The sequence below is a fragment of the Parambassis ranga genome, chromosome 7 (genome assembly GCF_900634625.1).
Source record: "Parambassis ranga chromosome 7, fParRan2.1, whole genome shotgun sequence".
Lineage (NCBI taxonomy): Eukaryota > Metazoa > Chordata > Actinopteri > Ambassidae > Parambassis > Parambassis ranga.
In genome coordinates, this window is record NC_041028.1 from 6,350,091 (window position 1) to 6,376,785 (window position 26,695).

Below are 26,695 nucleotides of genomic sequence, written 5' to 3' on the forward strand. Positions count from 1 at the left end.
TAAATGTGTTTAGCTTTTTGTTGTATAAGATAGTAATAAATCAAGCGAGTTCTGACAAATAATTTCAAGCATGTGCGCATTAATCATACATTTACCTGCTGACAAGTTTATGGATAATTGTTTTCTTGGTAAGCCACTAACAACAGGTTAGATTTGCACATGAATGCTCAATTAGATTATATTAGTCATTTTTGTGTGTGTGTGCAAGCTTTATACTTCACTACGCTAAGTTGCGACTTCTGTGGCTGCAGTTCCACATGTGGCCACTTGAGGCTCTAAAAATGAGTTAATTGTGGCAGGGACCCTCTTGTTAATATTTCCACTGCATGGTATAAATATCAGGTTTGGTCTATAAGGATGATTTAACTGTTTGGAGGGTGTATATTTATATGACTCACTTTGTGTAATTATATCAAGGCTTAAAGTTCTGCATATTTAAGCATGTTGTGGGTGGGTGCTGTCTCGGATCACACGCTGCCTGTGTACCTCAGGTCTATTCTTTGCCCATATTCTGCCAAGATGCAGGATAAACTTCCTTCTGAATGTAAAAACCAAAAACAATGAGTAGAAGCGCACATTATTACACTGAATAATGGCTTCTCTTGCCAAATGTTTGGGTCCTTCAGATGTGTAGCATTGCTGCCTTGATATGAACATGTGACTGAAACATGGAATAAAGGAAGCACTTTCAGAATTCACACTGGTGCATTCGCCCCCACCATCACTACCCAACTCCCCCACCCACAGCCTCTGTAACCTCCCCCTTACCTCTCCTCGCTTCCCCTTCACTCACCCACCCACCCACACTCCATCACCCCACCATCCACCTCTCACCTCACCACCAGCTCTTGCAATCGTTGTGCTCCTCTTCTCTCCTCTCCTCCCCTCCACCCACACTCTCTTTTCCTCCGAGCCCCCAGCAGTACCACCATCACTACCAGCACCATCATCTCTCTCTCTCTCTTCCCTGTCCTTTACCACTCTCTTTCCTCTGTCCCTCCCTACGCTAAAGCCTTCAGGCTCTGCTTGATTTATGCTTGCCCTCCCTATCCACACACACCCCACCACCACCACCCACCCTTCCCTATCTCTCCTGGAGGTTGTGGCCCGGCTAGTCCCTAAAAACAACAGCAAAAGAGAGAGAGAGAGAGAGAGAGAATAACAACCTCTTTTACTTTCCATCCTCCCTCCTTTTTAACCCAGCATTTTTTTCATTCCCCTCTCCCACACTGCTTTTTAAATTGCCTCTGAATTCTTGAGCTGTTTTAGTGCCTCACTCCCCCTTCTCGGCTGAAATTACTTTTTTACCCTCTCAAACTCTGGCATGCTGAGGAAGCAAGTTCCACCTTCCCTCCCCTCTTTGTCCACTCGAGGACAAACACGCACTAATCACACATACAGTGTCTGGAGCGGTTTGTGATAAAATGCGATTAAAAAAAAAAAGGTGAAGGATAGACTTTTCTAAAGCATAATGTCCACATAGACAACGCACAGAAAGCAGCGGAATCCTGTGACAACATGGCTCTTGTAATGTCTCGTCCTTTTCAACCTCAGACTGGCCGAGCCATTAACCGGGCCGACTTGGGGCAAAGCTTCTTTCTCTGTCTTTCATTGTTACTCACACACATACACACGTATATACACACAGATATACACAGTGAGAGAGTCTTTCTCCTTTGTTTGCACTCAAACATGCACACAAACCCTACTTTCTTCTCTGACAGCTCTCTTGTGGTCGACAAGCCTCAGTAACTCGTTGCTTAACCACCCTGGACTTTTTTCTCTCCATTGTGTTTGGCTACTGTCTCTGTTGATTTGAAGGCGTGGTGTGTGTTGTGTGTGTGTGTGTGTGTGAGAGAGAGAGGGAATCGCTGTGTTAAAGAAGTGTGTCCGTCAACAGACAGGTCATGTGTGTAAGCGCGTGAGTAGTGGATGAGTATAGTGTTTTTAATCTATCAAAACCTGTATTTTTGGAAAATGGAAACTCCCTCACATAACAGCTTCATTTAGAGAGGAGGAAAGCGCACACACGCACACACACACAACTCCTGTACACAAACACAAACAATCAGAACAGAAGATCAGAGGTCAATCTGGGTCAGCTGACCCTTCCCTCCCTTATCAGGCCTTCTCTGTCCTCCTTTTTACTGCGTCAAAGCGATCTCTCTATTAACACAACTCCCCTGCAAAACACACACACACACACATACCACTCAGATATGCAGTGCAGCCTCCAACCACAGCACATAAAATTGTATCATCTATCCATTAGCCGTAACTCTTTCAATAGATGATAAATGCAGTATTCCTCGCAACACATTTGAAGTATAGCTCAACACACACATCTTTTATTCCAACGCAAGTCTTATTCCTCCTGTGCCTTTTCCCACTCAAGCCCCTTACATAGCTTGCAGCATCGCTCACACTCACACGCGTGCACGCTCTCTCTCTCTCACGCACACACACACACAAACACGCACATGAACAAAGAGAACCACCATTTCCACATATTTGTCTCTCCTTTTTAAAAGGGGGTTTTATTTAGCATAAATGTTGAAGCCAAGGGTGCCTGGCTACCATGGCAACCAAATTAAACGGAGGATCTCTTCAGAAAGCAGAAATCTAAATTATTCGGACTCTTTTATGAAGGGGAAAATGAAAATTCCCTTCACTGTACAGAGACCACTGCACTGTAAAGGCAGAAGAAAGGAAAGAAGAGGGGGGGGAAAAAGATGAAGAAAATGCTATTGTTTTTTTTGTGTGCCTGACCATGCAGTTCAAAGGCATATTCCACACCATTGAAATTCATAGGTTGTCTCATAACAACCAGTATGTTAACACTCAGCATATGTGCACAAAGGAATGATGTAACCACTGTGTCTCTACAACTCTGGATAAACCTATTGCCTGTGAAAGACAGCACAATATGTGTGTCTACAAATCCTCAACCAAACCAGGAACATGTATGATGAAATCCATAAGCTGCGTGCATGGGATTAGGTGCGACTGTTTCTGGTGTGGTAAATGATTTTATCTGTCAGAACAGGATGAGGTTTAAGTAACACACCATCTAGCATAGGCCCAATAAAGCCTACATAAGTTAAGGAGGATTATGCAGTGTATTCCGATTATTTTGTTGTGGAAGCCTGTTTGCGGTCAGCTGTATACTAATTTCTAATATCTCACGCTTAGTCGCGGATGTGTGGCTATATCCTCAGCAAACAGGATACAGTATGTTGCACAACAGCAGGATGGAGAGTCGTTCACTTATTAATTTCACACATTTTTTTATTTGCACAAGTTTTCTGCAAGGAAGTGGTGAACTCTGATGTGTGTGTTTGACTGAAGCATTGTAACTGTATGACTCTGAGGAGGGCGGACATGTTCCATCTGTAGATTTCACGTGTCCAGGGGATGCTGGGAAAAGTGGTCAGGGGTCATTCTCTCATCCAATGAACAGATGAGTGGAGGGAGATGGGGGTCAGAGATGACCCTCTTTTTTTTCTCTCTCTCCTTCCATTTGTCTGCCTGTTCTTCCTCCATATACGTGTGTGTGTGTGTGTGTGTGTGTGTGTTTGTGCATGTGTTGTTGTTGGCCAACAGCAGATCTATGTTATTGATTGACTCCTGTGGCTGCTGGGCTGCCCACTGAAGGAGGGGGCAGAGCTCTAATGAATTCCTGCACCTCATGCCCCTTGCGCCAACCCCTACACCCCCTCCTTAATTAACTTTGTGTGTGTGTGTGTGTGTGTGTGTGGATGCATGCATGTGTGTATCATCCTCCACAGCTGAACGCCCCCTGCTTTTTACACTCCCCTGTCTTTTTTTTCTTTTTTATCTTGCATTCTCTGTCTGTGCACCCTCTCTTTTCCTACTTTATCCCCCTCTTTTTATATCTTCTGATGTGTCTCCTCGTGGTTGGATAGCTGCTGATTACTTCATATGTGTGTCACTCTTATCTGTTGCGGCCCATCTCCTTCTCCTGTCCTCAATATCTCACTCATATCGCTACACTTTTTGGATCTATGTGCGCATACAGAACGTGTATCTATCCACCTGATCTGTGATCATTTATCTATATACTGAGCATGAAAAATGAGTGACACTATGTGTGTGTGCGTGTCTGTGAGAGAGAGGAAGGGAGAGAAAGTGGTCAACATTGACCTAGTAGGCAGTGAAAGGGCTGTATACCCATCGGTATTCCAGACGTGGAGGCAAACTACTGTCTCTGTCACCTTGACTCCCCCTGCAGCAGATGAGCACTGGGCTGCACAGGAAACACTTACCTGCCTGTAGTTAAAATGGACAATAGGGCTATTTTGTTTTCTTGCTCCCATTTTTTTCCTGATCATTCTTTCTCCTTTACTGTTTAACCCATTTCTCTTCTTCGCAGACCCCGCATCACCCCACCCGTCACTTTTCCTTCACCATTCTCCATTAGCTTTAAGTGCGATTTCAGCAGTGGGCTCAATGGAACAGTAGTTCTTATATATTAGGATGTCAGAAGGTTTCTGTCCAGAACAATCACACATAATTATGTACACACCACCCCCCACCCCCCACCCCTTAAGGCGACACATAAGTCTCCATTAGAAGTCTGTGTGTGTTAGTATAGACGAGCCACTCTTTCAGAGTCTCTAAGCGAGTGATGTGCGTGGTGTGTATTTTTGTCTTTGTTAGAGAAAAGCAACCTGTCATCAGTTAAATGTCAATTAGGAGGCAATGAAAGTGTGTTTGCATGTCTGTATTTGCATGTGTTTGTTTGTGTGTGTGAGTGTGTGTGTGTGTTTTGAGCTGAGCTGTCGTCAGCAGTGTGGTCTGACAGTCTTGTAGATCTACAGAGGAACCTCCAGCGACATGTCTACTGCTGACAGCTTCTCTCTGCTTTCAACGACTCTGATGGCTAAATGCACAGACATAACACACACTCGCTCGCTCACTCACTTACACACACACACTCACACAGACACACACACATCACGTCGGCGTCTGCCTTTCCATCTCTCCCTCTTTATGATCTCCCTGTATTTTTGTTGACTGGTGATGATCAGGTGTGCTAGGGAGTTGAAGAGAGTGAAGGATGAATCAGAGCGGTGACGTGTTGGTAGTCACTGCTGAAAACACTGGGCGTAAACGATGACTAGGCTGAGAGGGTTGAAAGAATTGGTTTAATATGGTGCTTTTTAGTATTTTCACTCAAGCAGGTGAAACCCTTAAATTGCCCTTTGAAGGCAATTCACAGAGTGAAGAGTGACAGCATTTTCAGCCAACTGAAGAGCATAAAAGCTGGGATTTCTGTTTGTGCTGTTTTAAACAACATGTTGTCACACATTTGTAGTTGCATGGGGACAGAAGAACACCCTCCTCACCCTCCTTCTGTTACTTCATCTTCTATTCAGGGGCAGACGTGACTGAACCCAACAGCTCAGACAGCCGCAGCGAGCGCCACGACTTCTTCCTCAAACAGGAAGAGACTCTGGCCACAGAGTCCAGCTTCCTGGGTGGCAACGAATCAGAAGAGGCTGGCGGAGGAACCGGGGGTGGGACGATCTCATCTGTGGCCAATCTGAAGGCGGCGCTGATGAGTAAGAACAGCCTGCTGTCACTGCGGGCTGAGATGATGGGAGATGATAACCCCTTGCTGTACGAGTACCTGCCCAAAGGAGGACACTCCCTGTCTTGTAAGTCACTATTTACTAACACTGTGCTCACACTGGTTGTTATGTACACGCAAAGCTGAATTCAGCTGAGATATACACAAATTCAAAATATCTAGCAGATTTTTGAGTACCCGCTCATACCTGTATGACACAAAACATACAAGCTTTTTGTATGAGTGTCCTCTGCTACACAGTACCCCCCCCTCTCTCATCAGCCACTACTGTATTTGGATAACTGAATGTGTGTGTGTGTGTGTGTGTGTGTGTGTGTGTGTGTGAAGTATGTGTGTGGTGCCACTTGAGTGTGTAACCAGTTTGTGTGGCAGTGCCAGTGATGACTAGTCAGCAGTGACTCAGTGAGAGAACATTTTGCTGGGATGGCTCTTGCTGTCTTGAGAAAATTTGTTTGGTTTTATGTGACACGTTCTTTGTGCGAATCAGTGGGTTTACTGCTGTATTTCACAGCAGCGAAATAACACAAAAGAACAGCAGCAACTCCTCAGATATTATTTACTTACTGAATTGCTCCATGGAACTACAAAATAGACCTTTGCATGCTGTTAAAAAGCACCTTCAAAATGAGGCTTTTCTTAAACATTTAGCCACACAAAATGACAGCGAAACAACAAGCGATGTGACAATGAAAACAAAAAAATCAAACAAGCACCAAAAAAGTGTGAGAAACCAGCTCCAGAGTTCCACTCAGTCCCTTTACCATTTTCTAATCGAATCATTAATAGATCAATAAGCAGCCACATAATTTGTTCAGAGATTTTTCTCTTGGTGTAGTCAGTTTTCAGTGAGGGTGTTAAAACTGTCAGTGTGTGTGTGTGCTGCTGTATATTTGCTTGAGTACATGTCCGCGTGGGCACATTTGTGTGTCTGTGTGTGTGTTCAACTCGTGTATTTGTTTCTTTTTTGCTTTTACTGGCTAGTAATTGGATCTTTTGTCCCGAGTTCTGCCTGTTTTTTTGTGAGCGGAAGAAAAGCAAAGGAAGGGTACAACTTCTAGCCTTAGCCGTGTCTTTTGAGTTGAGCCCCACTCACCTAGGAAATAAAAAGACAGGGCCACGTCTGAATAGACCCGAACACGCGCTCGGTGTCGTGCGCGCTTGCACAACGCGCGTCACATCACATCGCCCCTTTTGTGTAAGTGTTAAGTGTGTGGGATTGAGATGTTTCTGTTGGCTTAAAGAGGAGAATCAGATGCTGTCACAGCACAGATAGACAGCCTCACCAGCCACAGAAAAAGAGAAAAAGAGGCTTTTAGAAACACACTCAGACTTTACAGATACACTCAGCCTTGACTATATGAATAGGAGATTTTGAGAATGCAGAGAATGTTAATCATTTGCTCCCTGTGTGGAAAAAAAAAGCACACTGAATGAGCCCTATATCTGTATTTCAGTTGTCACTAAAGAAACCACAGGGAGGTTTTTGGTTAGCCAAACCCTATTTTCTATTCCCTACACAATAGGGGTCGGGGAAATGGGCTTGTCGAGATGGCCAACAGCCTCCCCTCCCACCCGGGTCTGTCCCTGTGTCTAAATGAGGACAGAAAATAAACAAACACTGTACCTCAGATTACTGGGCGGAGGATAAGTCTGCCTGGTTTGACAGATCACTGCTCCCTGCCTCCTTCCACCCCCCCCCCCTCTCCTGTTCCCTTCCCTGCTTCTCCTTCACCCCTGCAACACATCCTTCCTGTCCTTTTTTTCCTCCCCCTCACACCATCTATCCCTCCCTCCCTCCTTTTCCCTCCATCTATTTCTCCTTCACCCCTCCTTAACACTCATCCCTCAAACTCTCCCTCACTCCCCTCCCTTCTTTTGGTACTGGCTCTTGCAGTCCCCCCTTATTTGTTGTCTCACTCTTGTCTCCCCCCCTTTTTACTTTACAGCTGTGGAGCATCAAAGCATGTTAGTTTAAAATCCTGGGAAAGTATTGATCTAGGTAGAGAGGAGGTAGAGCAAGGTCACCTGGCCTAATTCAAGAGAGACCACTGAATATCAGCAAAAGGCCTTGACACACAGCTTCGGTCTCCCACTCCCTCATCTTGCCTGCTTGTTCTTTCTTTTCTGTATAATTGACTCTTTAATAAAACATCCTCATAAAGTCAGACTAAACTGAGAATCAGTGTTGTACAGTTTGAATCCCTCTTAAGTCAAACCTTCCTGACATGACATGCAATTCAAATCCTATTTGCTATTCTTTGCATGTGTCACAGGCATTGTCCTCCTTGCATTGTGGAATGCCAAAAAAACACAGCAGAACCAGTTTGGATGTCAATCAGCCTCCAAAAAAATCCAATTAAGATCATTGGGATTAGGCCCCTTACTACCCCTGCTGTGCGTCAGACAGTCAATGCCAGACAATGGATTTTGCTGGACCATACCTGCACCTGCCTCTGCCCGCACTGCCACCGCACACGGGCTGTAAAGAACATCCAATTAACTATAGGGATCATACTGACATTATTGAACTTTTCTCTCCGCTGCCAGCTCTCATCACTTCACATCTACTTTTGAAAATTGACTTACCGGCTGCAGTGGCTCCACAGAGGCTCTGTAGCTGCTCTCCAGAGATTTTCTGAATGTATTTATCACTGTGACACAAACGTTCATCTATTTAAAAATGTGGATTCTTTGTGGCAATGACAAAACAAGAAAAACTGTAAGGGTTAATATGAAGGAATCCTTTTAATCTAGTTTTAATATTCATTATTGGTTGTACGTATTCAAAATATCATACCTGCAGAGGGAACCTTAAACTTGGTTCTTTTATTTTTACATCGATAAATAGTCCATAGTTTATCACTCTCTGGCGTCAGAAGGCCTTTTTCCTCTCTTGGATTCCGTCCAATCCAATCTGGCGGTTCAAGTTTTACTTAATTAGCTATTGTTAACTGGTTAGTCAGTTTATAGTAATTGGTTCCCTTAAGGCTTGATCCTGTTATGATGGAAGGAGAAGGAAATGACGCACATTTTTACTCTAGTTGTTATGTTATTCTACATTTATTTTGTATTAAGATAAATCAATTATTCGACATTATGATTTTTTTTCTTTTGCTCTTGTCGCTGGAGTGAGTCAGACGGCTGTTATTTGTATTCTTTACAGCTTCCCAGACACAACTGCATTATTAAACTCACTGAGACAAGATTGCAAAATATACTCTGAATGTTGCATTTCTGCAAGAGGCTTGGACATTAAAAAAAAAAAGCTCAACCATCATAGTTATTCTACGATAGCTCGTCCCTGAGAAGTGTCCGCTGCCAGAACACCATTTGTTAATGAGCTGCTCTCTCTCTCACCTGCAGCTCATCCCCTTAACTCTTCTTCTTCTTCCTCCCTCTTAATGTTGTTTCTCTCGTCACTGCTGGGGTGAGGAAGAAGAGAGTGGGGAGTGAAGCATTTGTGTGTGTGTTCTCAGTAAGTGGGAGTGGGGAGTGTCGGGCGCGGTAGTTTAACATTCCAGGAATACGTCCACAGTCGAGCCTCATGGTTGTGTGATTCTGTCCGATGTGCAGAGGAGGGCAAATGAATGGCTAACCCACTGCATAACTCTGGAGACATTCCCCAAAATGCTGCCCACTCTCACATATACACGCTGTCTAGAATAACCTGCAGCACTACTACTTATAATGTGCACTATTAATCAAAGTAGAAATACAAAGAGAGCTGCACTCTCTGTACCAGTGTAATGGTGATATTAATGTAGCAGAAAAGCTTCTGTGTGAATAGTTATGGAAGAAATTTGCAATTCTTTATCCAGAGTGCCTCAACTTGTTGCTAGTAAACATCTTACATGGTCGATGTAGTCGTCCTTTACCCTGCGTGTACAAAAAGTCTTCACTCGAGCTGCAAGATGGCTCTTCTCCAAAACAGTCTCCCTCCACGCTACAGAGGATCCTCAAGCCTTCTCCTTATATATGCATTTTACTCACTCACATACAACACATGCACACACTTTCTCACAAAACACACACCCGCTGCCATCCTTTGCGCACGCATGTGGGTGGAAGGAGAAGGAGAGCAGAGGAGCGAAGAAAAAAAAGAGAGAAAGAGAGAAGAGAAGCCCTAACCCTTTCCCCTTGGCTGGTGGAAAGTGAAACTTCAGAGTTTTTCTTCCTCCCCCTCTCCATAGTGTTTGATAGTGTAGCACTGGCAGCCTCTGTGTGCCCCCCTGCCCACTCTCTCCCGTTGTGTTCTGGTGGCCAGCTGCTAGCAGAGTTGCAGTTGTACGTGAGTGGGTGGGTGAGACTCGTTTCCTGTGCTCCTCAGGGCTCCGCTCCAACAACTACTGCAGCACGCTCCGGCCAGGGGCCACGGGGGCCACAATTCATAACAAACAGGGGGCTGGCTCCTCTCCTCCTCCTCCTCCTCCTCTTCTTCCTCTTTATCTTCCTCATCTTCCACCATTGTCATCACCACCACCACTTCTACCATCTTCATCGTCGTCATCAACTCCCACTCCACCCACGCCACTGCACCCCTCTGAGCCTCGGCCCCTGGAGGCCCCCGGTCTGCGGGCTGGGGCACCCCTGCTGCGCTCGGACGGATTGGACATGGAAGTGGAAGAGGCCCCTGAGGGCCCAGAGCCCTCCACCTCGCCTGAGGTAAGCACACAGAGCCTGGCTCAGCTCCAGGGCAGAGGCTGCTCCCTGGGTACTGCTCCTCCAGTCAGATAAAAGTTTGTAACAGAGAGGAGATAAGCATCCAGGGGGCAGCTTCACCCTGTACACACACACACACACTGATGGGGGTTGAGAGGTGATTGAGAGAATAAAAGTGACCAGTGAGGAGCAGGGGGGTTATTTTTCATCACTGCAAATTTTTTTCTTACACGTGAACACATCATTCCTCAACCCCTCTCTGTGTCTCATCCTCTTTGTGGAATCTGGCATATTTCCTGCTACACTAGAGAAGAAATACTGTCTGTTTTTTGTTTGCCTTTCTTTTCTGTATGCTTTGTTTGCTTTTTCTTCCTTTCAGATTGCCAGTTTTTCACTCTTGTCTCTTTTCTCAGATAATCTTTTATTGTAGCTAGACCTGATTCCACCTTCAGGCTCAGAAGTCATTGCTCTAGCATTAGCGATAATCTAGTCTGTAGTAGTTACATTAGAGATGACACCTAGTCACACAGGCTGCGCGTGCTTCGAGATGGCAGATAACTGGCGAGGTAGTGTGATGAGACTGAGTAGAATCAATACTAGTAGACAATGAGAGGTTTGCTCTCGCAGCCCAGGAAATTGTTTGCTTGGTGTGTGTGTGTGTGAGTGCGAATGTGAGAGTTGGTGTGCACGTGTGTGTGTGTGTGTGTGAACATGGCAATATGAACATTGGAGTGAGTTTTGTGACAGTCTGTGTGTGTGTGTGTGTGTGTGCGGGTGAGCATTTAGGAGCAGCATTTGATTTCTGTGGACCTGCCTCCCAACAAGCCTCCCTATCTCTACGGACAAGCCATCTGTTTGCCCAGTGCATGGTGTTCTGTTCTTAGCGAGGAGGAGGAGGAGGAGGAGGAGGAGGAGGAGTGTAGGGGCTGAGCATGGGCGGGGGTGAAGGAATGGCAGGAGCATGGTGTAGATGGAGGAGGGTTTAGAAAGACTGGGGATGGGTGTTTGGTGCACCTTGCTAACAACCAACAAGCCACTAAGCGCATCAGGCGTATAATATTATTAATGCTGTAGATCAACCTAACTGCTCATTCTGCTTCACATCAGATAGCTGTAGCATCCAGAAACTGTCATCTTTTTCTATTGCTTTCTAATCTCCAGCCTGTCTTTAAATAATTATGACCTTGTTTGTTTTTGATTTTTCTCATTTCTCATTTATGCCTTTGTTTCTCTGTGTGTTTCTTACATGCGACAAAAAGCTTGTCTTCACAGCTTATATCACCTTCCTGTCTCCTGCATGCCCAGACAGAATTCCATACAGACTGTATAAATGTGTGTGTGACATAACGGGATGTTTTGTGCTTACAGGAGTGCATGAAAGACAAAGAAGACACAACAGAATACAGCACAGGTACAGTTGAGGGTTTAAATGTTAAGATATGTGCACACCTTTCCTCACTCTTTCCCCTCACTTTCACCCTCACCCTTCTTCTTGTCACTGTTTCAGCCTTGGAAGATGACCGGTCTCCTGGCGAGAGGGATCAGATGGGCGAGGGGAGCTGTGCTGGTGGCTTGACAGTGCCTGCGTCAGTGTCTGTGGTTGGCAGAGGGACTAAAGGGCTACTGGTGCTGGGTGAAGAGGCTGGATCAGGGGAAAGAGTCCTGGCAGAGCATGGTGCCTGGCCCTCACAGGGGTTTGCCTGCTCCCTGTGCAAACGGCTGTTCAGCAGCCTGGAGCATCTCAGGGAACATGAGTACCGCCACACCCTGTCTCTGATGGCCTTGTCCCTGGACTGGCCGATCATGCAAGGTCCACAACCTACCCAGCCCCGTCACCAGCCTCAGTCTCAGCCTCCTCACTACCACCAGTCTCTCTACCGTCCTGCCGTGGCTGAGCCCACGCCAGCCCGCTACCTCTGCTCTCAGTGCCCTGCCAGCTTCACCCTCAAATCTAATGCAGACCGACACGAGAAGACCATCCACTTCAAGAAGAAGCTGATGCAGTGTGTGTACTGTCTGAAACACTTCAGAGACCGCACAGACCTGCACAGGCACCTGTCGTCTGTGCACTCTAAAGAGAGAGGGTACACCTGCCCTGCCTGTGCCAAGGCTTTTAGCACCCAGAAAAACCTGGCGACACATGTTAAAGTGTGCTGCCAGGTGGGTTCATTGCCAGGAACTATACTGGGAGGCAGCACTGGAATGGAAATGTCTCAGGGTGACCCATTGTGGCGGCTAACTCAACACATGAAAGTTGACAATCATAATCACAGTATCAATGTGGAAAACTGAGAGACTCCAGGCTGATTGCACCTCATCAGTTTGTGGTGCATCCCTACACGTGATTTATTTTAATGCCAAAAACTGTTCTGTGGTGTCATTGCACTGAGAAGGGAAAAAAATCCTTTTAGAATTCTGTGTAGTACATGATTATAGGGTCACTTTTTTACAGCTTGTTAAATATAAACACATTTAAATAATGACTTAACAAATCCAACAAATTGTGTCAAAAACCCACAGTCGCTATGCAAGACAGATATCTGTAAAACAAACTTTACGTAGGATCTTTTTTTTTTAGAGTGTGTGGATAGTTTTTAGTGAGCACTGACCGGACCCATGCACAGGTGAATTACTTTCCACAGTGGAGAGACAGGGGGTGTCTTTCCACCTCACAGACCTAAACCGCATGTCTGACTCTCTGCCGCCAGTCACCACTCTGACTGAACTCTTCTCTCCTTTTTAGGCAGAGAGATCTTTATCTTTGTGTCCACCCCTGCATTACGGGCACAAAGACACTCAGGCACAGTTTATATCTGCCAGGCGTGAGTGTGGCTCACTGCACACACAACCACACCACCTGCAGGAACTTTGTGGCACTGCAGTGTTACAATACACAGAACCCAAATAAGATTCAGTGCTTGAAGAATTAGAAAAAAAATTGAATTAAAAATGATTTTTACTCTAATTTTAAGGGTAAAAGATCAAATAGACAACAGACTTGATTCACTTCTACTGGACACACAAAGACTAGTCCTTAGTCTGACATGACTACCTTCACTCAGTGCTGTCAGATCAGTGCAGATGGAGGGGATGTGCCGAACGAAACAAAGCCGGCTAAAACAATAGATCAAGTAGCAGCTAGGATGGGGGTTGGGTGGTGTCATTTTCTCTTTCTCTGTCCATCTCCTCTGTCCCAGATCTGTAAGTCTTGTACTGACTGGAGCTGGACAGTAATTGGTCCTTCACGGCTCCGGCCTCCTCTTAACCCCTTGACCCCTCAACTGAAGTAGGAAGTGGGAACTGAGGGGACAGATGCCCTTTAAACCAGATGAGTTTAGTGATGTCACGGCTGCAGACAGATAATAGTGTGGTTGTGAGCACACAGGGCAGAAAATGGGGGAGACAAGTGGGAAAATGCAGGATAATAAGGGAGGTGCTGAGTCTAGTGGAGGATGTGGATGAGTGTGGAGTGAACACTGGCTTGAAAATCATTGCTAATGTAAATTCACACAAATTTCTGCCAAAATGTTCTCATTTTTGGAGTTTACAGTGGGGGCCTTTACCCTGCAATGTTATCTTAACACAGCCCATTTATGAAGGTTTATTGTGTACACACATACTGTGAATACTGTCCCTAAAAAAGAAAGACATCCACCTGCATTTACCTCTTAAAAAAAACAAAAACAAAAAAAACACCCCCACGCTGAAATGTGTGTGAGCTCAGTGAAAGCAGAACTGGTGTCTATTGGGAATCTGTCCCCTTGCTTTTGTTTGTGTGTGTGAGAGAGTGAGCGGGTATGTGTGTGTATATATATATAATATGTGTGTGTGTATGTGTATACTTATAACACAGGGAACTCCCAAATGCCAAATCCTTTTTACTACAAAATCTCATTTTTCAGGTAGCACACTCTGTCCCAGCCAGCAGCTGAGACAGGCTGAGAGAAGTCAGGAACTAATCATGAACTCTGCAGAGAAATGTATCCAGGAAGAGAAATGCAAAATATTTCTTCTAGTTGACTGAACCAGTTTTGCTGTACATATTGAAAGATAGATTGTATGTTTTCTCAATGAAACCCATGTACTGTCAACAATCTCTATTTTTGTTTTTTTTTTTTTTAAACAGAATGGAATTTTGCTTGTAGATTTTATGCTGTAATTAAAAAATGATGGAAAATGAAGTTTGCTTTCTTTTTTTTGTTCTGTGGGCGTCTGTGTTGTGCACAGATTCACACATTCACAACGTTTATTTTTTGTCTTTAAGTGCATGGTTAAATGTGTTGTGCAGTTGATGTTGCATGCTTTTCGTTGATGTGCTGTCAGAATCAGAGCAGAAGTCGATTTGCAGATGGAGGTAATTATATTGTATAATAACCCTCAAATGTGTGTGTTGACCCTCTGCTCCTTTATTTACTGTAAATGTGTAGAGTGTGTGCTGTTGTACCCAATAGTCAAATGTTTGTCATTAGAGAGCTCCTGCTGTTTATTTGCCCTTCACCTGGCTTAACTACCATGTATGTCTTGATATAAAATAATTGGCTTACCAAACCTCTATGTAAGATTGAAGGAATATTAGTTTCTTTATTTTGCTGTCATCTCCCTTTGTGTGAGCTTCTCTCATCCTTTGTGGATATGTGTGTGTGTGTTTTTTGTTATTGTCTGTGTTTGTCTTTCCGTGTGCGTCCATAGTCTTTCTGTGTGTGTGTGTCATGTGTTTATAGTATCTCTTTGCCTTTATTGCTGTAGTATAGAGGAAGAGCTGTTGCCAGGGCAACTGTAGCTTTGACTAGGATTGGGGTGGCCATGGGAATTGATGGTACATTTCCAGACCATGCTGCTAATTAAATGTAATAAATGAAAAGTAACGTCTCGGTTTATTTAAATTAGTTTCATTCAACGCTAATCTTTTTTTCTCTCTCTCTCTCCTTCTTTCTCTCCTTCCTTCCAACCCTCCTCACCCCCTTTCTGTCATTATAGTGAATGACTTCACGGTGATCCGTAAAAAGTTCAAGTGCCCCTACTGCAGCTTCTCTGCTATGCACCAGTGCATCCTTAAAAGGCACATGCGCTCCCACACCGGCGAGAGGCCCTACCCATGTGAAATCTGCGGCAAGAAGTTCACCAGGAGGGAGCACATGAAAAGACACACACTGGTGAGTGAGCATTGACCACTTGTATGGGGCAACGCATTACACCTGTAAATTCAAACCCCATAGGGCTTCTGTCAAAAAAAGGACAAAAAAAACTTAATAGTAAATGATTAATTATTTCAAATTGTGAAATGTCCTTTGCTTATTCAAGCATGTTCATCTTTCTAATGTTTCAAAGTTCTCTTATTTCAGGGCGAGGAAATGTTCCAGTGTCTCTAAAATTTAAAAGTAGTAGTATGTTTTTCAACAGCTGGTCAAACTGCCGCCTTGCCAGTTACGTACTTGAAGCTGAATTGCTAGCTGATTCTTTCAGCTTGTTAGCAATGCTGTAGCTGGTAGGTGGTTAGCTTGATATGTGGATCTAGATAATTAACAAACCAGTGTAGACCAGCTAATCAAAGAACATCCATACCTATCTAAGAGATTGGAAGCAGACTTTTTTCAATGCTAATTTTAAGTTGTGTAATGTGAAAAGTGGCAAATTTACACTTTTTACAACTCTAAAAATTCAAATGTTTGCATCCTACAGGTCCACAGTAAAGACAAGAAGTATGTGTGTAAAGTGTGCAGCCGAGTCTTCATGTCAGCAGCCAGCGTTGGAATCAAACATGGCTCCCGTCGTCATGGTGTCTGCGCCGACTGCTCTGGCCGGGGAATGGCCGCACTGCTGGACCACAACGGGGAGGTGGGTGGAGACATCTCTCCAGAGGAGGAGCTGTACCCTGGCGATCGTTTCCATGATGACCAGGCGGAGTGCGATGGTGATGGAGAAGGTGAGGAGGAGATGATGGTGGAGGGCGATGGTGAGATTTTAGGAGAAGGGGAGGAAGAAGGAGGGAAGTGGAAGGACTCAGGGATGACCGCTGAGGCACATGGAACACTGGACAATGAGAAAGAGGAGAGTGACTCCTCAGCACAGGAGGGGGAGCAGCAGAACGGGAATGGGAGAATGAGGGACTTTGCCTGGATCTCGTAGAATCTGTCCGGCTCCTTTTAGTGGCTCGCCAACCAATCTCTGAAGATCTTTTGCGATCTGTCAGGCAGAATTCTCTGCTCTCTTTACCCATTCATGCCGCTGTGGGCAGGCCTTCCTTTGAATGGAAACGCTGTAGGGTGATGCGCGACAATGATCTAATACCATTCTGAGTAACACAAACACACACACAGACACACACACACATTCACACACTTACGCTATTCTCAACCTTGACTGCCATAATAGAAGAAGAATGATCAAGAAATGGCTCAAGTCCAAGGCTTTTTCTGCTTACCTCCTTTACTTCTGATGCAGTGTTTTTTGCGTTTCTTTTTTCTTGAGGGTTCAGGCCAGAGTCCAGTAGTTTTCTACTCTGTCACAACAGGAATCAACGAGGGCGCTGCCAAGGACGCAGCCAGCGCTAGACTGCAACTTTGTATGTTTGCCATCACAATCACCATGGAAACCAAGGATCACTGACAGTGTAGGGAAACAGCCAGGAGAATGAAAGAGAGGGGGTGGTGTGTCTTGGTCCCTCCTCCTCAGCTGTAATGTTTCTGGGGGGGGAAAGTGTCTCTCTATGAGTGAAGAGGAGAGTCTGAATCTATTGCAAAGCTATATGTGTCAGAGGACCGGGGGCAGCCCGATGGCACATTGTTGATGCAGAGTCCTACTGCCACAGACTTGCACTTTAATGACAACTGACTCCTATCAAAGCCCTGAACCCGTGGTTTACATTTTTGATCTGATCTTTACTTACCTAAACAACTCGGTGACCGCACCTACCTTTAAGGATATACTTTATGTCCTCTTGACTGTTATCACGATATAGAAATCACTGAATCTTTGTGCAGATTGCTGTTTATATAGCCAATGCCTTTCTGTGGGGTCCTTAATCTTTTCTTCACATACCACCTGGTCTGAGTCGATTCATTCCAACGAATACTGGAGATTTGACAAATGTACATATGTTTTTTTTTTTCTTTTGTATTTTTAAAAGGGGAATGAAGGCCGTGCGAGAGAGACAGAAAGACACTTTCACAGTGTACGTAAGCGTTTGAAAACACAAAATGGACTTCAGCTTCTGCTGCTTCGCTGTTCTGGAAAATCAACTCAAGCACACAATGGATCCATGTGACCTACACTAATAACTCTTTCCGTCTCTCTCGCTGCTTTGGTTTCTCTCACACTGGAGGGTGGCGGTGGTGATGATAGGACCTGAGAGCTGATTTTTTTTTTTTTCACACCCAAGGAGGAGCTGCCTTTGTTTAAAAAAACTGGTTTTGTTTTCTGGATTTGTTTTTCTTTACTCAGTCTCATGTATTTCCAGTTTCTGGATTACAGAATTATGCAGGCTCTTTCCATCTTTCTTTTTGGTGTTATACTTTGTAAGGTTAAAAGAAGAGGATCAAAATTGTGCTTGAAATTCAGAGTTTGATATTTGAGTGTTATATTAATTTGCTATTTATTGAAAAACCTGTGTGTGGATTCCTGATTTTCTTTCTTTCTTTGTGTGTATGTGTGTGTGTATTGGGTAAGAGGATGGGCTGTATGCAAGAATGAGTGTCCAGTGTCTAAAAATAGTCTATATTGATTTTTTCTTAAGATTATTTACATGTTTTTTGGCAGTTATTGACAATTCAAGTGAGGCAGATGACAAGTCTTATTATTATGAATATCAGAACTATGATTACTGTTGTGATGTTACTATTATTGATTATTATTATTATTAAGTGCTGGATGCTAAGCTTTATTGTGTGTTCTTTTTTTGGGATATTTTATATCTTGTATAAGAAAAAAAAAGCTTTTATACTTTGCCTTGTTGTGGACAGCAAGCCATGGGCTTTTATCAACCTTTTATTGTGCCAGTTTATGCTTTATTCTGTCGTATTTGCTTTTATTTGTTTGTCTTATTTTGATTTTTTTACCAAGGGGGAGAACACATTCACCATCAAAATTCTCTGTTAGATATTGATCGAAGCATATATTCAGCACACGCTTTTCGCATCACTAATGTACACTAATTGATTAATATCGAACCAAAAACAATCTAGTACTTTGTATACATGAAGTGCTTTTGTTTCAGTCCGTGTGTGTGTGTGTGTGTGTGTGTGTGCAGGTGCTTTTTTTGGATTTATTGTTGTGGTAAACAGTTTTGTTGTTGGGTTGTTTTTATTTTTGTCACTATTTGTCCAAAAAAAAGTGCACATGTTATGGTATTATTGTGAATATGAAGGGCTGTGTGATGATGACCAGCTAGCTTTTTATTTTATTTTATTTTATTTTTTTTGAAGACTGCATCTTAAAACCAAGCCCATTTATTATGTGTATTTTCTGGTTTCTGCCGTTTCACACCTCAAAACAAACAACACACAATCAAGTAGAAATGCAGTGTGCAGACAGAACTCCCTTCAAACTGTGTTGAGTGTTTAGTCTACATGCTGTATTTCTACGTTTTACTGGCTTGACTCCTTCATTTACGTAAAGGGAAGAAAGTGAGTGCTGCAGTTGCAACTCTGGGAAACATTTTTTTTGGTCCCACGCGTCAGGCTTCCTCTGCTACAGGTGCCATGGACTGCACTTCTTATAAAGGCTTGTTTGATTTTGATGCTTTCTTCATGTCTTATTAATATGTGTGTTATTTATTGTGTTTTTGTTTGACTCATTTAATCATCAAATAGTTGTACCTTACCGGGGTTCTGTTTTTAAAGAAAAGAAGACAATGGGGTTAAAATCTTTATGAATGTCAATGGTGGGTGTGGAAGGAGCCCATGATCAGTGACAACTCTCTGTCCGATGGTGCTTTTGTGGCCACTGAAAGACGTCTGGATGTATGTGTGACTACCCCTCCTCCTCTCCTCCCCCCTCTCCCTCCCCTTTGCACCCCCCCTTCTTCTCACAACCTGTACTGTACGTCTGCTTCCTCATTCTGGGTTGTACTTCAGGAAAACGTCCGCCATCAACCCCTTGATATGTGCCTCGATGACATTTCACCTGTGCGCTTGTGAGTGTGTTTGAATTCCGAGAAGTGACTGAGTATTTGTATCAATGGATAGAGATTAATGAGATGCGACTGATCAGATTAGAGGTGAAAATTTTTGTTTGTTCTTTTGAGGATAAAACTTTTAAAAAGACAAATCATGATGGGGCGACCAGATTCTCCTTCCTACCGTGTTGTTGATGACCTTTTGTGCCCTGAAATCTGTGGTCTTAACTGCATGCCTGTGTTCATTTTGTCATACCAAAGCAACATTTTTCGGCATCTGCACACAACTGTCTCATTCCACACAATGCAAAACTGGAACTGTTTGCTCTAATGCAGATGAATATGGGTATTCTTAGATGTGTACAAATTGCAATCCTCATTTAGCCTGTATAGCTTGATTCACACGTGCAAATCATGAAGCCATAGATATGGGAATATCTATATTATACTATATTTCAAAATTGGCGCTTTTTACTTTAGATTTTGTTCTTCTACTAAGAGTGATGTGTGTATACCTTCATATATATGAATTTATATTACTATTATATATTATTTATTTTCTCAAGTTTCAGAGGGTCTTTGTTTTGTAAAAAGGTCGCACTTGAAACTTGAGGTTTGTTTATTTTCATTGGGAATATTGTTCAATATGATACTGACTTTATATTGATTATTATCATAATCCTGTGTTTGTAACAAAATGTGCTAAATAATCAAAAAAAAACTGTCCTGTTTTTACACCTGTTTTGTTTTGGGCAGATTTAAGTGCTCTTGTGCGGATATTTTTTGGTTGATAGTACTGATCACAAAAAAACATTTTTACAGTCTACCATGAGCCTCTTGTTTTTGATGTTGGGACTGGCCCGCTGGCCGTCCAAGCCTCTTTCTAACTTCATGTTTAGTGGAAGAATTAGCTTGACTATTATTTGCAAAAACCAATCAGTCTCAATAAATTTTGAAATTGCTGCTGTAAAGAGTGACTAATGTGCAGTGTGTCTTTTTGTTTTCTGTGGTTGTCAAGCCTCCTGCTGTCCACAAGGGGGAGGAATAGACAAGTCAGAGAAAGCACAAATAGAGGAATGAAGTCACATTGACATATTTCAATCTTTCAAAGATCCTCTAAAATAATTCACCTTATAAAAAAGGAAAACAAAGACTTTTCCATTCAGTTTTATTTTCTTTCTGTCACATTACATCACATAGATCACATTATCAGCATCATACATGGTCATCCATCTTTTCAAGCACTAGTCATAGGCTTGACATTCACACAAATACTCCTTGAGTGCACCACTCCTCAGAAAGTGCTTCCTCCGTGTGCGTGGGTCTGCTGATGAAGACCAGAGGCCGAGCCCACACACAGGAGAAATCATGCCCTCCAGTAAAGACCCAAAGCTGACGTCATGTTTCCCACAAAACGCACTTAGCACTCTGTGTTTGTGTCAGAGGCTGCAGTGCAGTTTTTTCTACATTTAGAGGAAAACAATGTACAACAGCCTTGGGTGGTTGGATACTGAGAGGGGAAATCTAACACATAAAACCCTTCAGTGTTGTATCTCCTAACAAAAAAAAAAAAAAATGAGCGATGCTAGACATGCAAAACAACCTCAAACTTGACAATCAATCAATCAATGAGAGAGAGAAAAAAAGCGCAGGTTGGTTTTCACACCAGCCGGTGTAAGGCTCAGTAAAAACACAACAGGAGGAGACAAAAATGGTCATCAAACAAGAGAGAAGTGACAAACAATTAGAGCACAGAAGAAGAAGAAGCAGAGAGCTGAGTGGAGCTGCCATTGCAATGCATTACATTTGATTTGGAAGGAGATCTATTGGCTTTGCTGCTGTTGGTTTACACACAAATGAAAACGTGACATTCAAGAAAGCAGCACATCAATTTTGACATATTTGGAAAAAAGACAGGCTTTTTTATGCACATTTCAAGGGTTTTCTTTAGCTTAATGTACTGGGTAAAGGCTTGGGTGGGACCACAGTAAAGCTGGATAGCATACGTACTGAGAACAGAAGAAGAAAGGCAGAGCAAAAAGGAAGTGAGAAGGATATGTCTTATAGGAAACGAGTGGAAGACACTAAAAGCATGTTGTCTGTTGGAATGTGCAGGGCAGGATAAAAGACACCCACAAAATTTCCATGGAGACCAAATGCATGGAGGTTGTCCTGCCTAAAAACAACCTGACATCACAACCACAAACAATAACAACACACATATTAGCACAACACATATTAGAAAATATTAGCATTTGGCAGGGTGAAAGATAAACAGCAACAGTGTGAGCGAGAAAGCCCAGATGTCACCAAAAACAGTTAGTTGTTGTTCCATTGTAAAGCATCTCATTGCACAGAGTAAGATAGTAAAGCAATACTGCATGGTTGTGTTAAAGACTGAGCAGTGTGGCGACAGCTGTCTGTGGGTGTTAGAATTATTTGATTTGGCCTACAGGTTCACTACAGGCAGTACAAGGTAGCCAGCAACTATTATAACAACAACAACAACAAAAAGACTTTTTTTTTAAACGTTTTACATTCAACAGGTTTTGTTTTTCTCCCCTACGAAATACATTGAATCTGTTCACTATAGCTTCTCAATCAACTTTAAAAAAAAAAAAGCAAGAAAAATATTCTGAGCAACTGTACTGTAAAAAAAGTTTCCTTTTCATATAACAGAGATACAACAACAAACAAAACAACAATATATGAAAAAAAAACCTCATGGTTCTTTTTATGTTGCATATGTACAAGAAAGCCCTGAAACTGCAAATCCACCTGCACATCGTCACTGCGCGTCTCACTTCTCATCCACTGTAAATCTCCACCCCCACCCCCACCCCCCACCCCCCCACACACACCTGTCAGCAGTCGATCTCCATTCTTCTTTTTGTGGGTGAAAACTATATCCCCACATAGTTTTTATTTTTTCCTGGATATGATGACCCAAGCCAGTCACAAAACCGAGCTCTTAACAGCACAACTGGTAGGGACTTGATCATCACTGGCCAGCTTAGTGCAACTTCAGAAAAGGTGGTTCTACGTCACTGGCAAGCACTGGAGTCTCTTAGCTTAGTGTGTATGCTACAAGTCCCATTCTTTGCCAGCAAACGCACTGGCCTCTGACCCTGCTGGTGGAATCTAAAAGTGCTTACGCTGAGAATGGAGAAAGATCTACCAGGCTGCATTTGACACTTAATCTAACAACCAAACCAGAAGAATTAAAAGTGGTATCCAGCACTAATAACAGTATGTACACACGTTACTACCTCAGCTCAGAAAAATGTAAAGTTGCAGTTATTTTTTTGTTGGTTTTTTTTAAGTAAAGGAAGCACAAAGCTGAGTATAATGGACAAATAGTGTGAAAAAAAACAAAAAACTTCAGGCAATTGAACACTGTAAAGCATCTGTTACCAAGACCGCAATGTGTAGCTACTGACTGACACTGGTATTGTCACTGAGACAAGGCTGGTACTACTTCGGGCCCCTTAAAAAGGCAAAGTGATTGACTACTACTGAGTACCATACTGTACTTCCAGTACCACTGTGTTTAGTACAGTAAATCTGACACAGCGAGCAAGACGTTAACTGTCGAGATCACTTGTTAATGGGGAACCCCACAGGTCCACATCCCCTATCCCTGACACCCCATTAATTCCACCGGGCAGTGACGATACCCTCTCCTTCCCCCCTTTTGAAACAAAACATCCTTTTCACTTAAAAATGTGTGTATAAAATGTCCATGTATAAAAACATGTCTGCGCAGTGCAACGTAGTGCAATTTCTTTAGGTCAGTATACCTTTTCCTTTTTGTTTTCTTTTCATTGGCACTTGGTGAAGTTTCTGACTGGAAGAGGCCTGCTGACCTAGCTTATATGGGATGCCACTGGAAACACTTTACAGGGAGGATCAGAACTTTTAAAAAAAAGAGGAAGTGAACGAGATAGTATTAACTACTGTGGCAGCGAACGTGTGTGCTTAATGTTTGACTTCATGCATAAGCTTTCATTGAGAAACGACAACCAGCATGTGACCTTTAGACGACAGATGACAGAACAGGTGTTTCTATGGCGACAAGTTGTCTGAAGTGCCTCAGTCACGGCGCCTGCTCAGACGTGGCCTGCTCATAAAGGAGAGGACAGGCAGTCTGTGTTAGCTACAGAGATCAGGTCAGCGTCAGGAGATACGGCAGCAGAATCTGCATTTAGAAAGTAGCTAACATACAGCACAAGAGTGAGTCTCTTCAAAAATATTCTATTGTCCATCTTTAAAAATTTTAAAAAGTTAAAAGTTCTGAAAATAGACCTAACTCAGAAGAAATTGAAGGGGGGGGGGGGGGGGGGGGGGGGATAAAGCACGACTATTAACAGTCTTAACCACAACTACTGATTTCTGTCTTTTCCTGAATATTGATAATGAGAGATCCCCACTAAGTCGTCCATCTATGTCTGCAAGCCAACCACTACAGGTGCTTTTCACCCTGGAGAGATTCAAACTAAGGCTGATACGCTTTAGAGAAGGGACAGAGTATTAAAAAAATGCAGAAATTACATTTCTTTCTTTTCCTTTTCTTTTGTTTTATATTTCTACCAATATAAAAAAATACAAAACCGCTGAGAAAGAGAAAGAGAATTAATAGTTCAACAATTCAAATTGTTACTATTTTCTTTGTGGCTCATGTTTCTGAAAAGCATTTTTGAAAGGGATATATGAAAAGAAAATTAAAGTATCTAACTATCTAAAAGTCTACTAACTATACATTCTTTCTAAAGCTTGGAAACCTGTCGTTTACTATTATTCTAAAGCGTAAGACTAATTTGATAAAAACCTTTTCAAACATTGCTACTTTGTTACGAACATTGCTACTTTGTTTTTGCTCACCCCTCCTCTGAACTGACTTGATTTGATTCTAACTACTCACTTTTAAATGTTGCACCATTACAAGTTAGGTCTGCTTTATCTACAAATATGGAAACAAAATGGAAATTATTCCAAAGATTGAGTAACCTCACCATTTACAATTGTAAGAAGTGAATTTCTGGAAGCCTGACTTATTATTTATCATCAGGTAGTGATTGCTGGGTTACAATCTCTAGGTTTTTTTTAACCTACATACACAATTTACATCAGTCAGACTGTAAGGAAAGTCATCACATGGCATTGTGGTAAACAATCTTTTAAGAACATCTGCTGTCAAAGAAATAGAGCAAACTGAGCATTTCTGCCTCAACTCATGACTCAATGACAACCACAAAGCAAGAGAGACATCATTAAATGCTGTAATTCATTCGTTGATTGCACAGTGCAACTACTAGTTGCTTCAGCAAGTCACTGCTGAAAATAAACTATATAAGAAATAGATATCCACTCTCAGGCATACGCTGGGGTTACAGTGATACTCTAAAAGGCGGCTATTTCTTCAAGGTGCATATCGCTAGGGTATAAGTACAGAGTAGAAGAAGAGAGAGAAATAAATTTCATATAATGTATACATCTCTTGAAAAAAGTTTGGAACGTTAAGGGAAAACTTTCTGTACCACTTGGTGTGAAGGGGTTTTGTGCAGCTTAGCAAAACTACAAAAAAAATATAGCTGGCTGTGAATTTGCTTAACAAATGTTGTTTGATATTGATTATTCAGTCCTGCAGTCATAATCCAGTAAAACTGCACAAGACAGTGATGTTAGAGCAGAATTGTTGGTAGTAAGTGAACAGGCTTTTTGCATTTGATAGGTTTGAAACAGTGACAATGAGATATGCTACAGAGGTCTTACCAAACATGTCTGGTGTTACCCTTTGAACCTCAAAAAAGAATTATGATCCACCTCATAAACAGTAGCTTACATGATGCTCCTATAATGAACAACAGAAATGACCAAAAAAGCTTATCTGTAGTCTTAACATTGCCTTGAGTTGAAGCAAGTGAAAAACAAAGTTCAAATCAGAATGTTTATATTCTAATTTTTTAAAATGTTTTTCCTTATGCGTCATCAGAGTAAAAATGTCTCAGTCTTAGAAAAAGTCTCCAAACCTGCATAAAGTTTTTCTTGATGCTTTTTTTTGTTTTGATTTTTTTTTACCCACCATTTTTATTTTCTGTTTGCATTTGGAAACGGAGAAAAAGAGAAAAGGCAAACCTCCCTGCTGGGCTGGAGGAAGCAGCACTGAGAAATCCATCATAAAAAAAAGTTTCCCCTCATTTTCTCAGTGGAAGAGTCCACCTCACTGTCGCTCCGAGTGAGGAAGAGCTCATCTCTCAGACCAGGGGAACAGGGACTGGATTAGTCGGTGAATCTCTGACAGGCTTTTTTCCAGCGACAGGCTGTGCACCACATGTCTCTCTTCTCCATGCCGTACACCTTTCGGCACTTCTTCGCCTCCCCACGGGGTTTCCTTGGTAACAGCAGATGTGACAGCATAAGGACAGGCACACAGACATCCAGACGCCCACATGGGCAAAAAAAAAAGCTCACATATATGTACAATGTGCTCAGAGGCACCTAAATGTGTCTTATGTAGTGGGCGGGGTTGAGTCTTTCTTTTTCAATATAAATGTAATCTAGTGCAGAAAAGCCATGATGCTTTTTATGCTTTTGATTTTATATGATTCACCAGCATGAAGTGCTATACAAGGCCTTGACAGCAGTTATTCAACAGCATTCCATCAGCAATATACTACTAAGTATAACTGCTAAAAATGCATTGACATTCATGCATTTCAGTATATACAGTATTTATATATTATGACAAATTATGTAGCAATTGTGACTGACTGTAGAGACAACAACATTGCAATTTGCCAGTTAACTTGCATGGCTGGCAAATTACTATAACAACTATTTAGACACATATTGGATCACAAGAGAAAATGAGAGCACAACCACCTCTATGTTCTTTAAGAACAATTTAGCAGTCCTAACACAATCTTACCTGGTTCCTGGTGTAGATTTTGGTGCTGGCGTTACTGAAGCATGGTTCTTGTTAGCAGCAGCATGTGTGATGGCTGCCGGCTGCCGCTTTTCACCGATGGTAACTGTCCGGACATGAGTCACAGGCCCCTGAGAGAATGAAACATCATAAGTGTCTGGTCTACTCTCAGACACAGTTCGGACAGACAGAGAGACAGAAATGATCAGTTATTCCACTGATTGAACAGACACATCTGTGCGGAGGGAGACAGGCAGACGCTATCACAGATACACAAACGACATTTAACTTTGCAGCATTGCGGTTCAGACATTAGCACATGTATGGCTTAATGTATTCTGCATGACGACAGACATTTTTGTGTCTCTTTTGTGGTTTCCTGTCA

General features: G+C 42.7%; 2 protein-coding genes across 6 annotated transcripts in view; one reads left to right on the forward strand and one right to left on the reverse strand.

The window, feature by feature from the left end:
- zbtb46 (zinc finger and BTB domain containing 46) overlaps positions 1-20,356 on the forward strand; it is a 56,255-nt gene extending 35,899 nt beyond the window's left edge. For 2 of the 4 annotated variants that reach the window (XM_028409839.1, XM_028409840.1), the window contains exons 4-7: positions 5,400-5,681; positions 9,942-10,276; positions 11,642-11,684; positions 11,781-14,344. In XM_028409839.1, coding sequence (XP_028265640.1) covers positions 5,400-5,681; positions 9,942-10,276; positions 11,642-11,684; positions 11,781-12,565 — 1,445 coding nt within the window. In that variant the 3' untranslated portion in view covers positions 12,566-14,344. Of the gene's footprint in view, positions 1-5,399; positions 5,682-9,941; positions 10,277-11,641; positions 11,685-11,780; positions 14,345-15,250; positions 15,427-15,952 lie in introns of those variants that run through there. The other 2 variants (XM_028409842.1, XM_028409841.1) reach the window with 2 other exon arrangements.
- A 180-nt stretch (positions 20,357-20,536) lies between these two features.
- Positions 20,537-26,695, reverse strand: part of slc2a4rg (SLC2A4 regulator) — a 31,500-nt gene continuing 25,341 nt past the window's right edge. For both annotated transcript variants that reach the window (XM_028409305.1, XM_028409304.1), the window contains 2 exons: positions 26,314-26,441; positions 20,537-25,776 (listed from right to left, as the gene is read on the reverse strand). In XM_028409305.1, the coding sequence (XP_028265106.1) occupies positions 25,665-25,776; positions 26,314-26,441 (240 nt within the window). In that variant the 3' untranslated portion in view covers positions 20,537-25,664. The remainder of the gene's footprint in view (positions 25,777-26,313; positions 26,442-26,695) is intronic.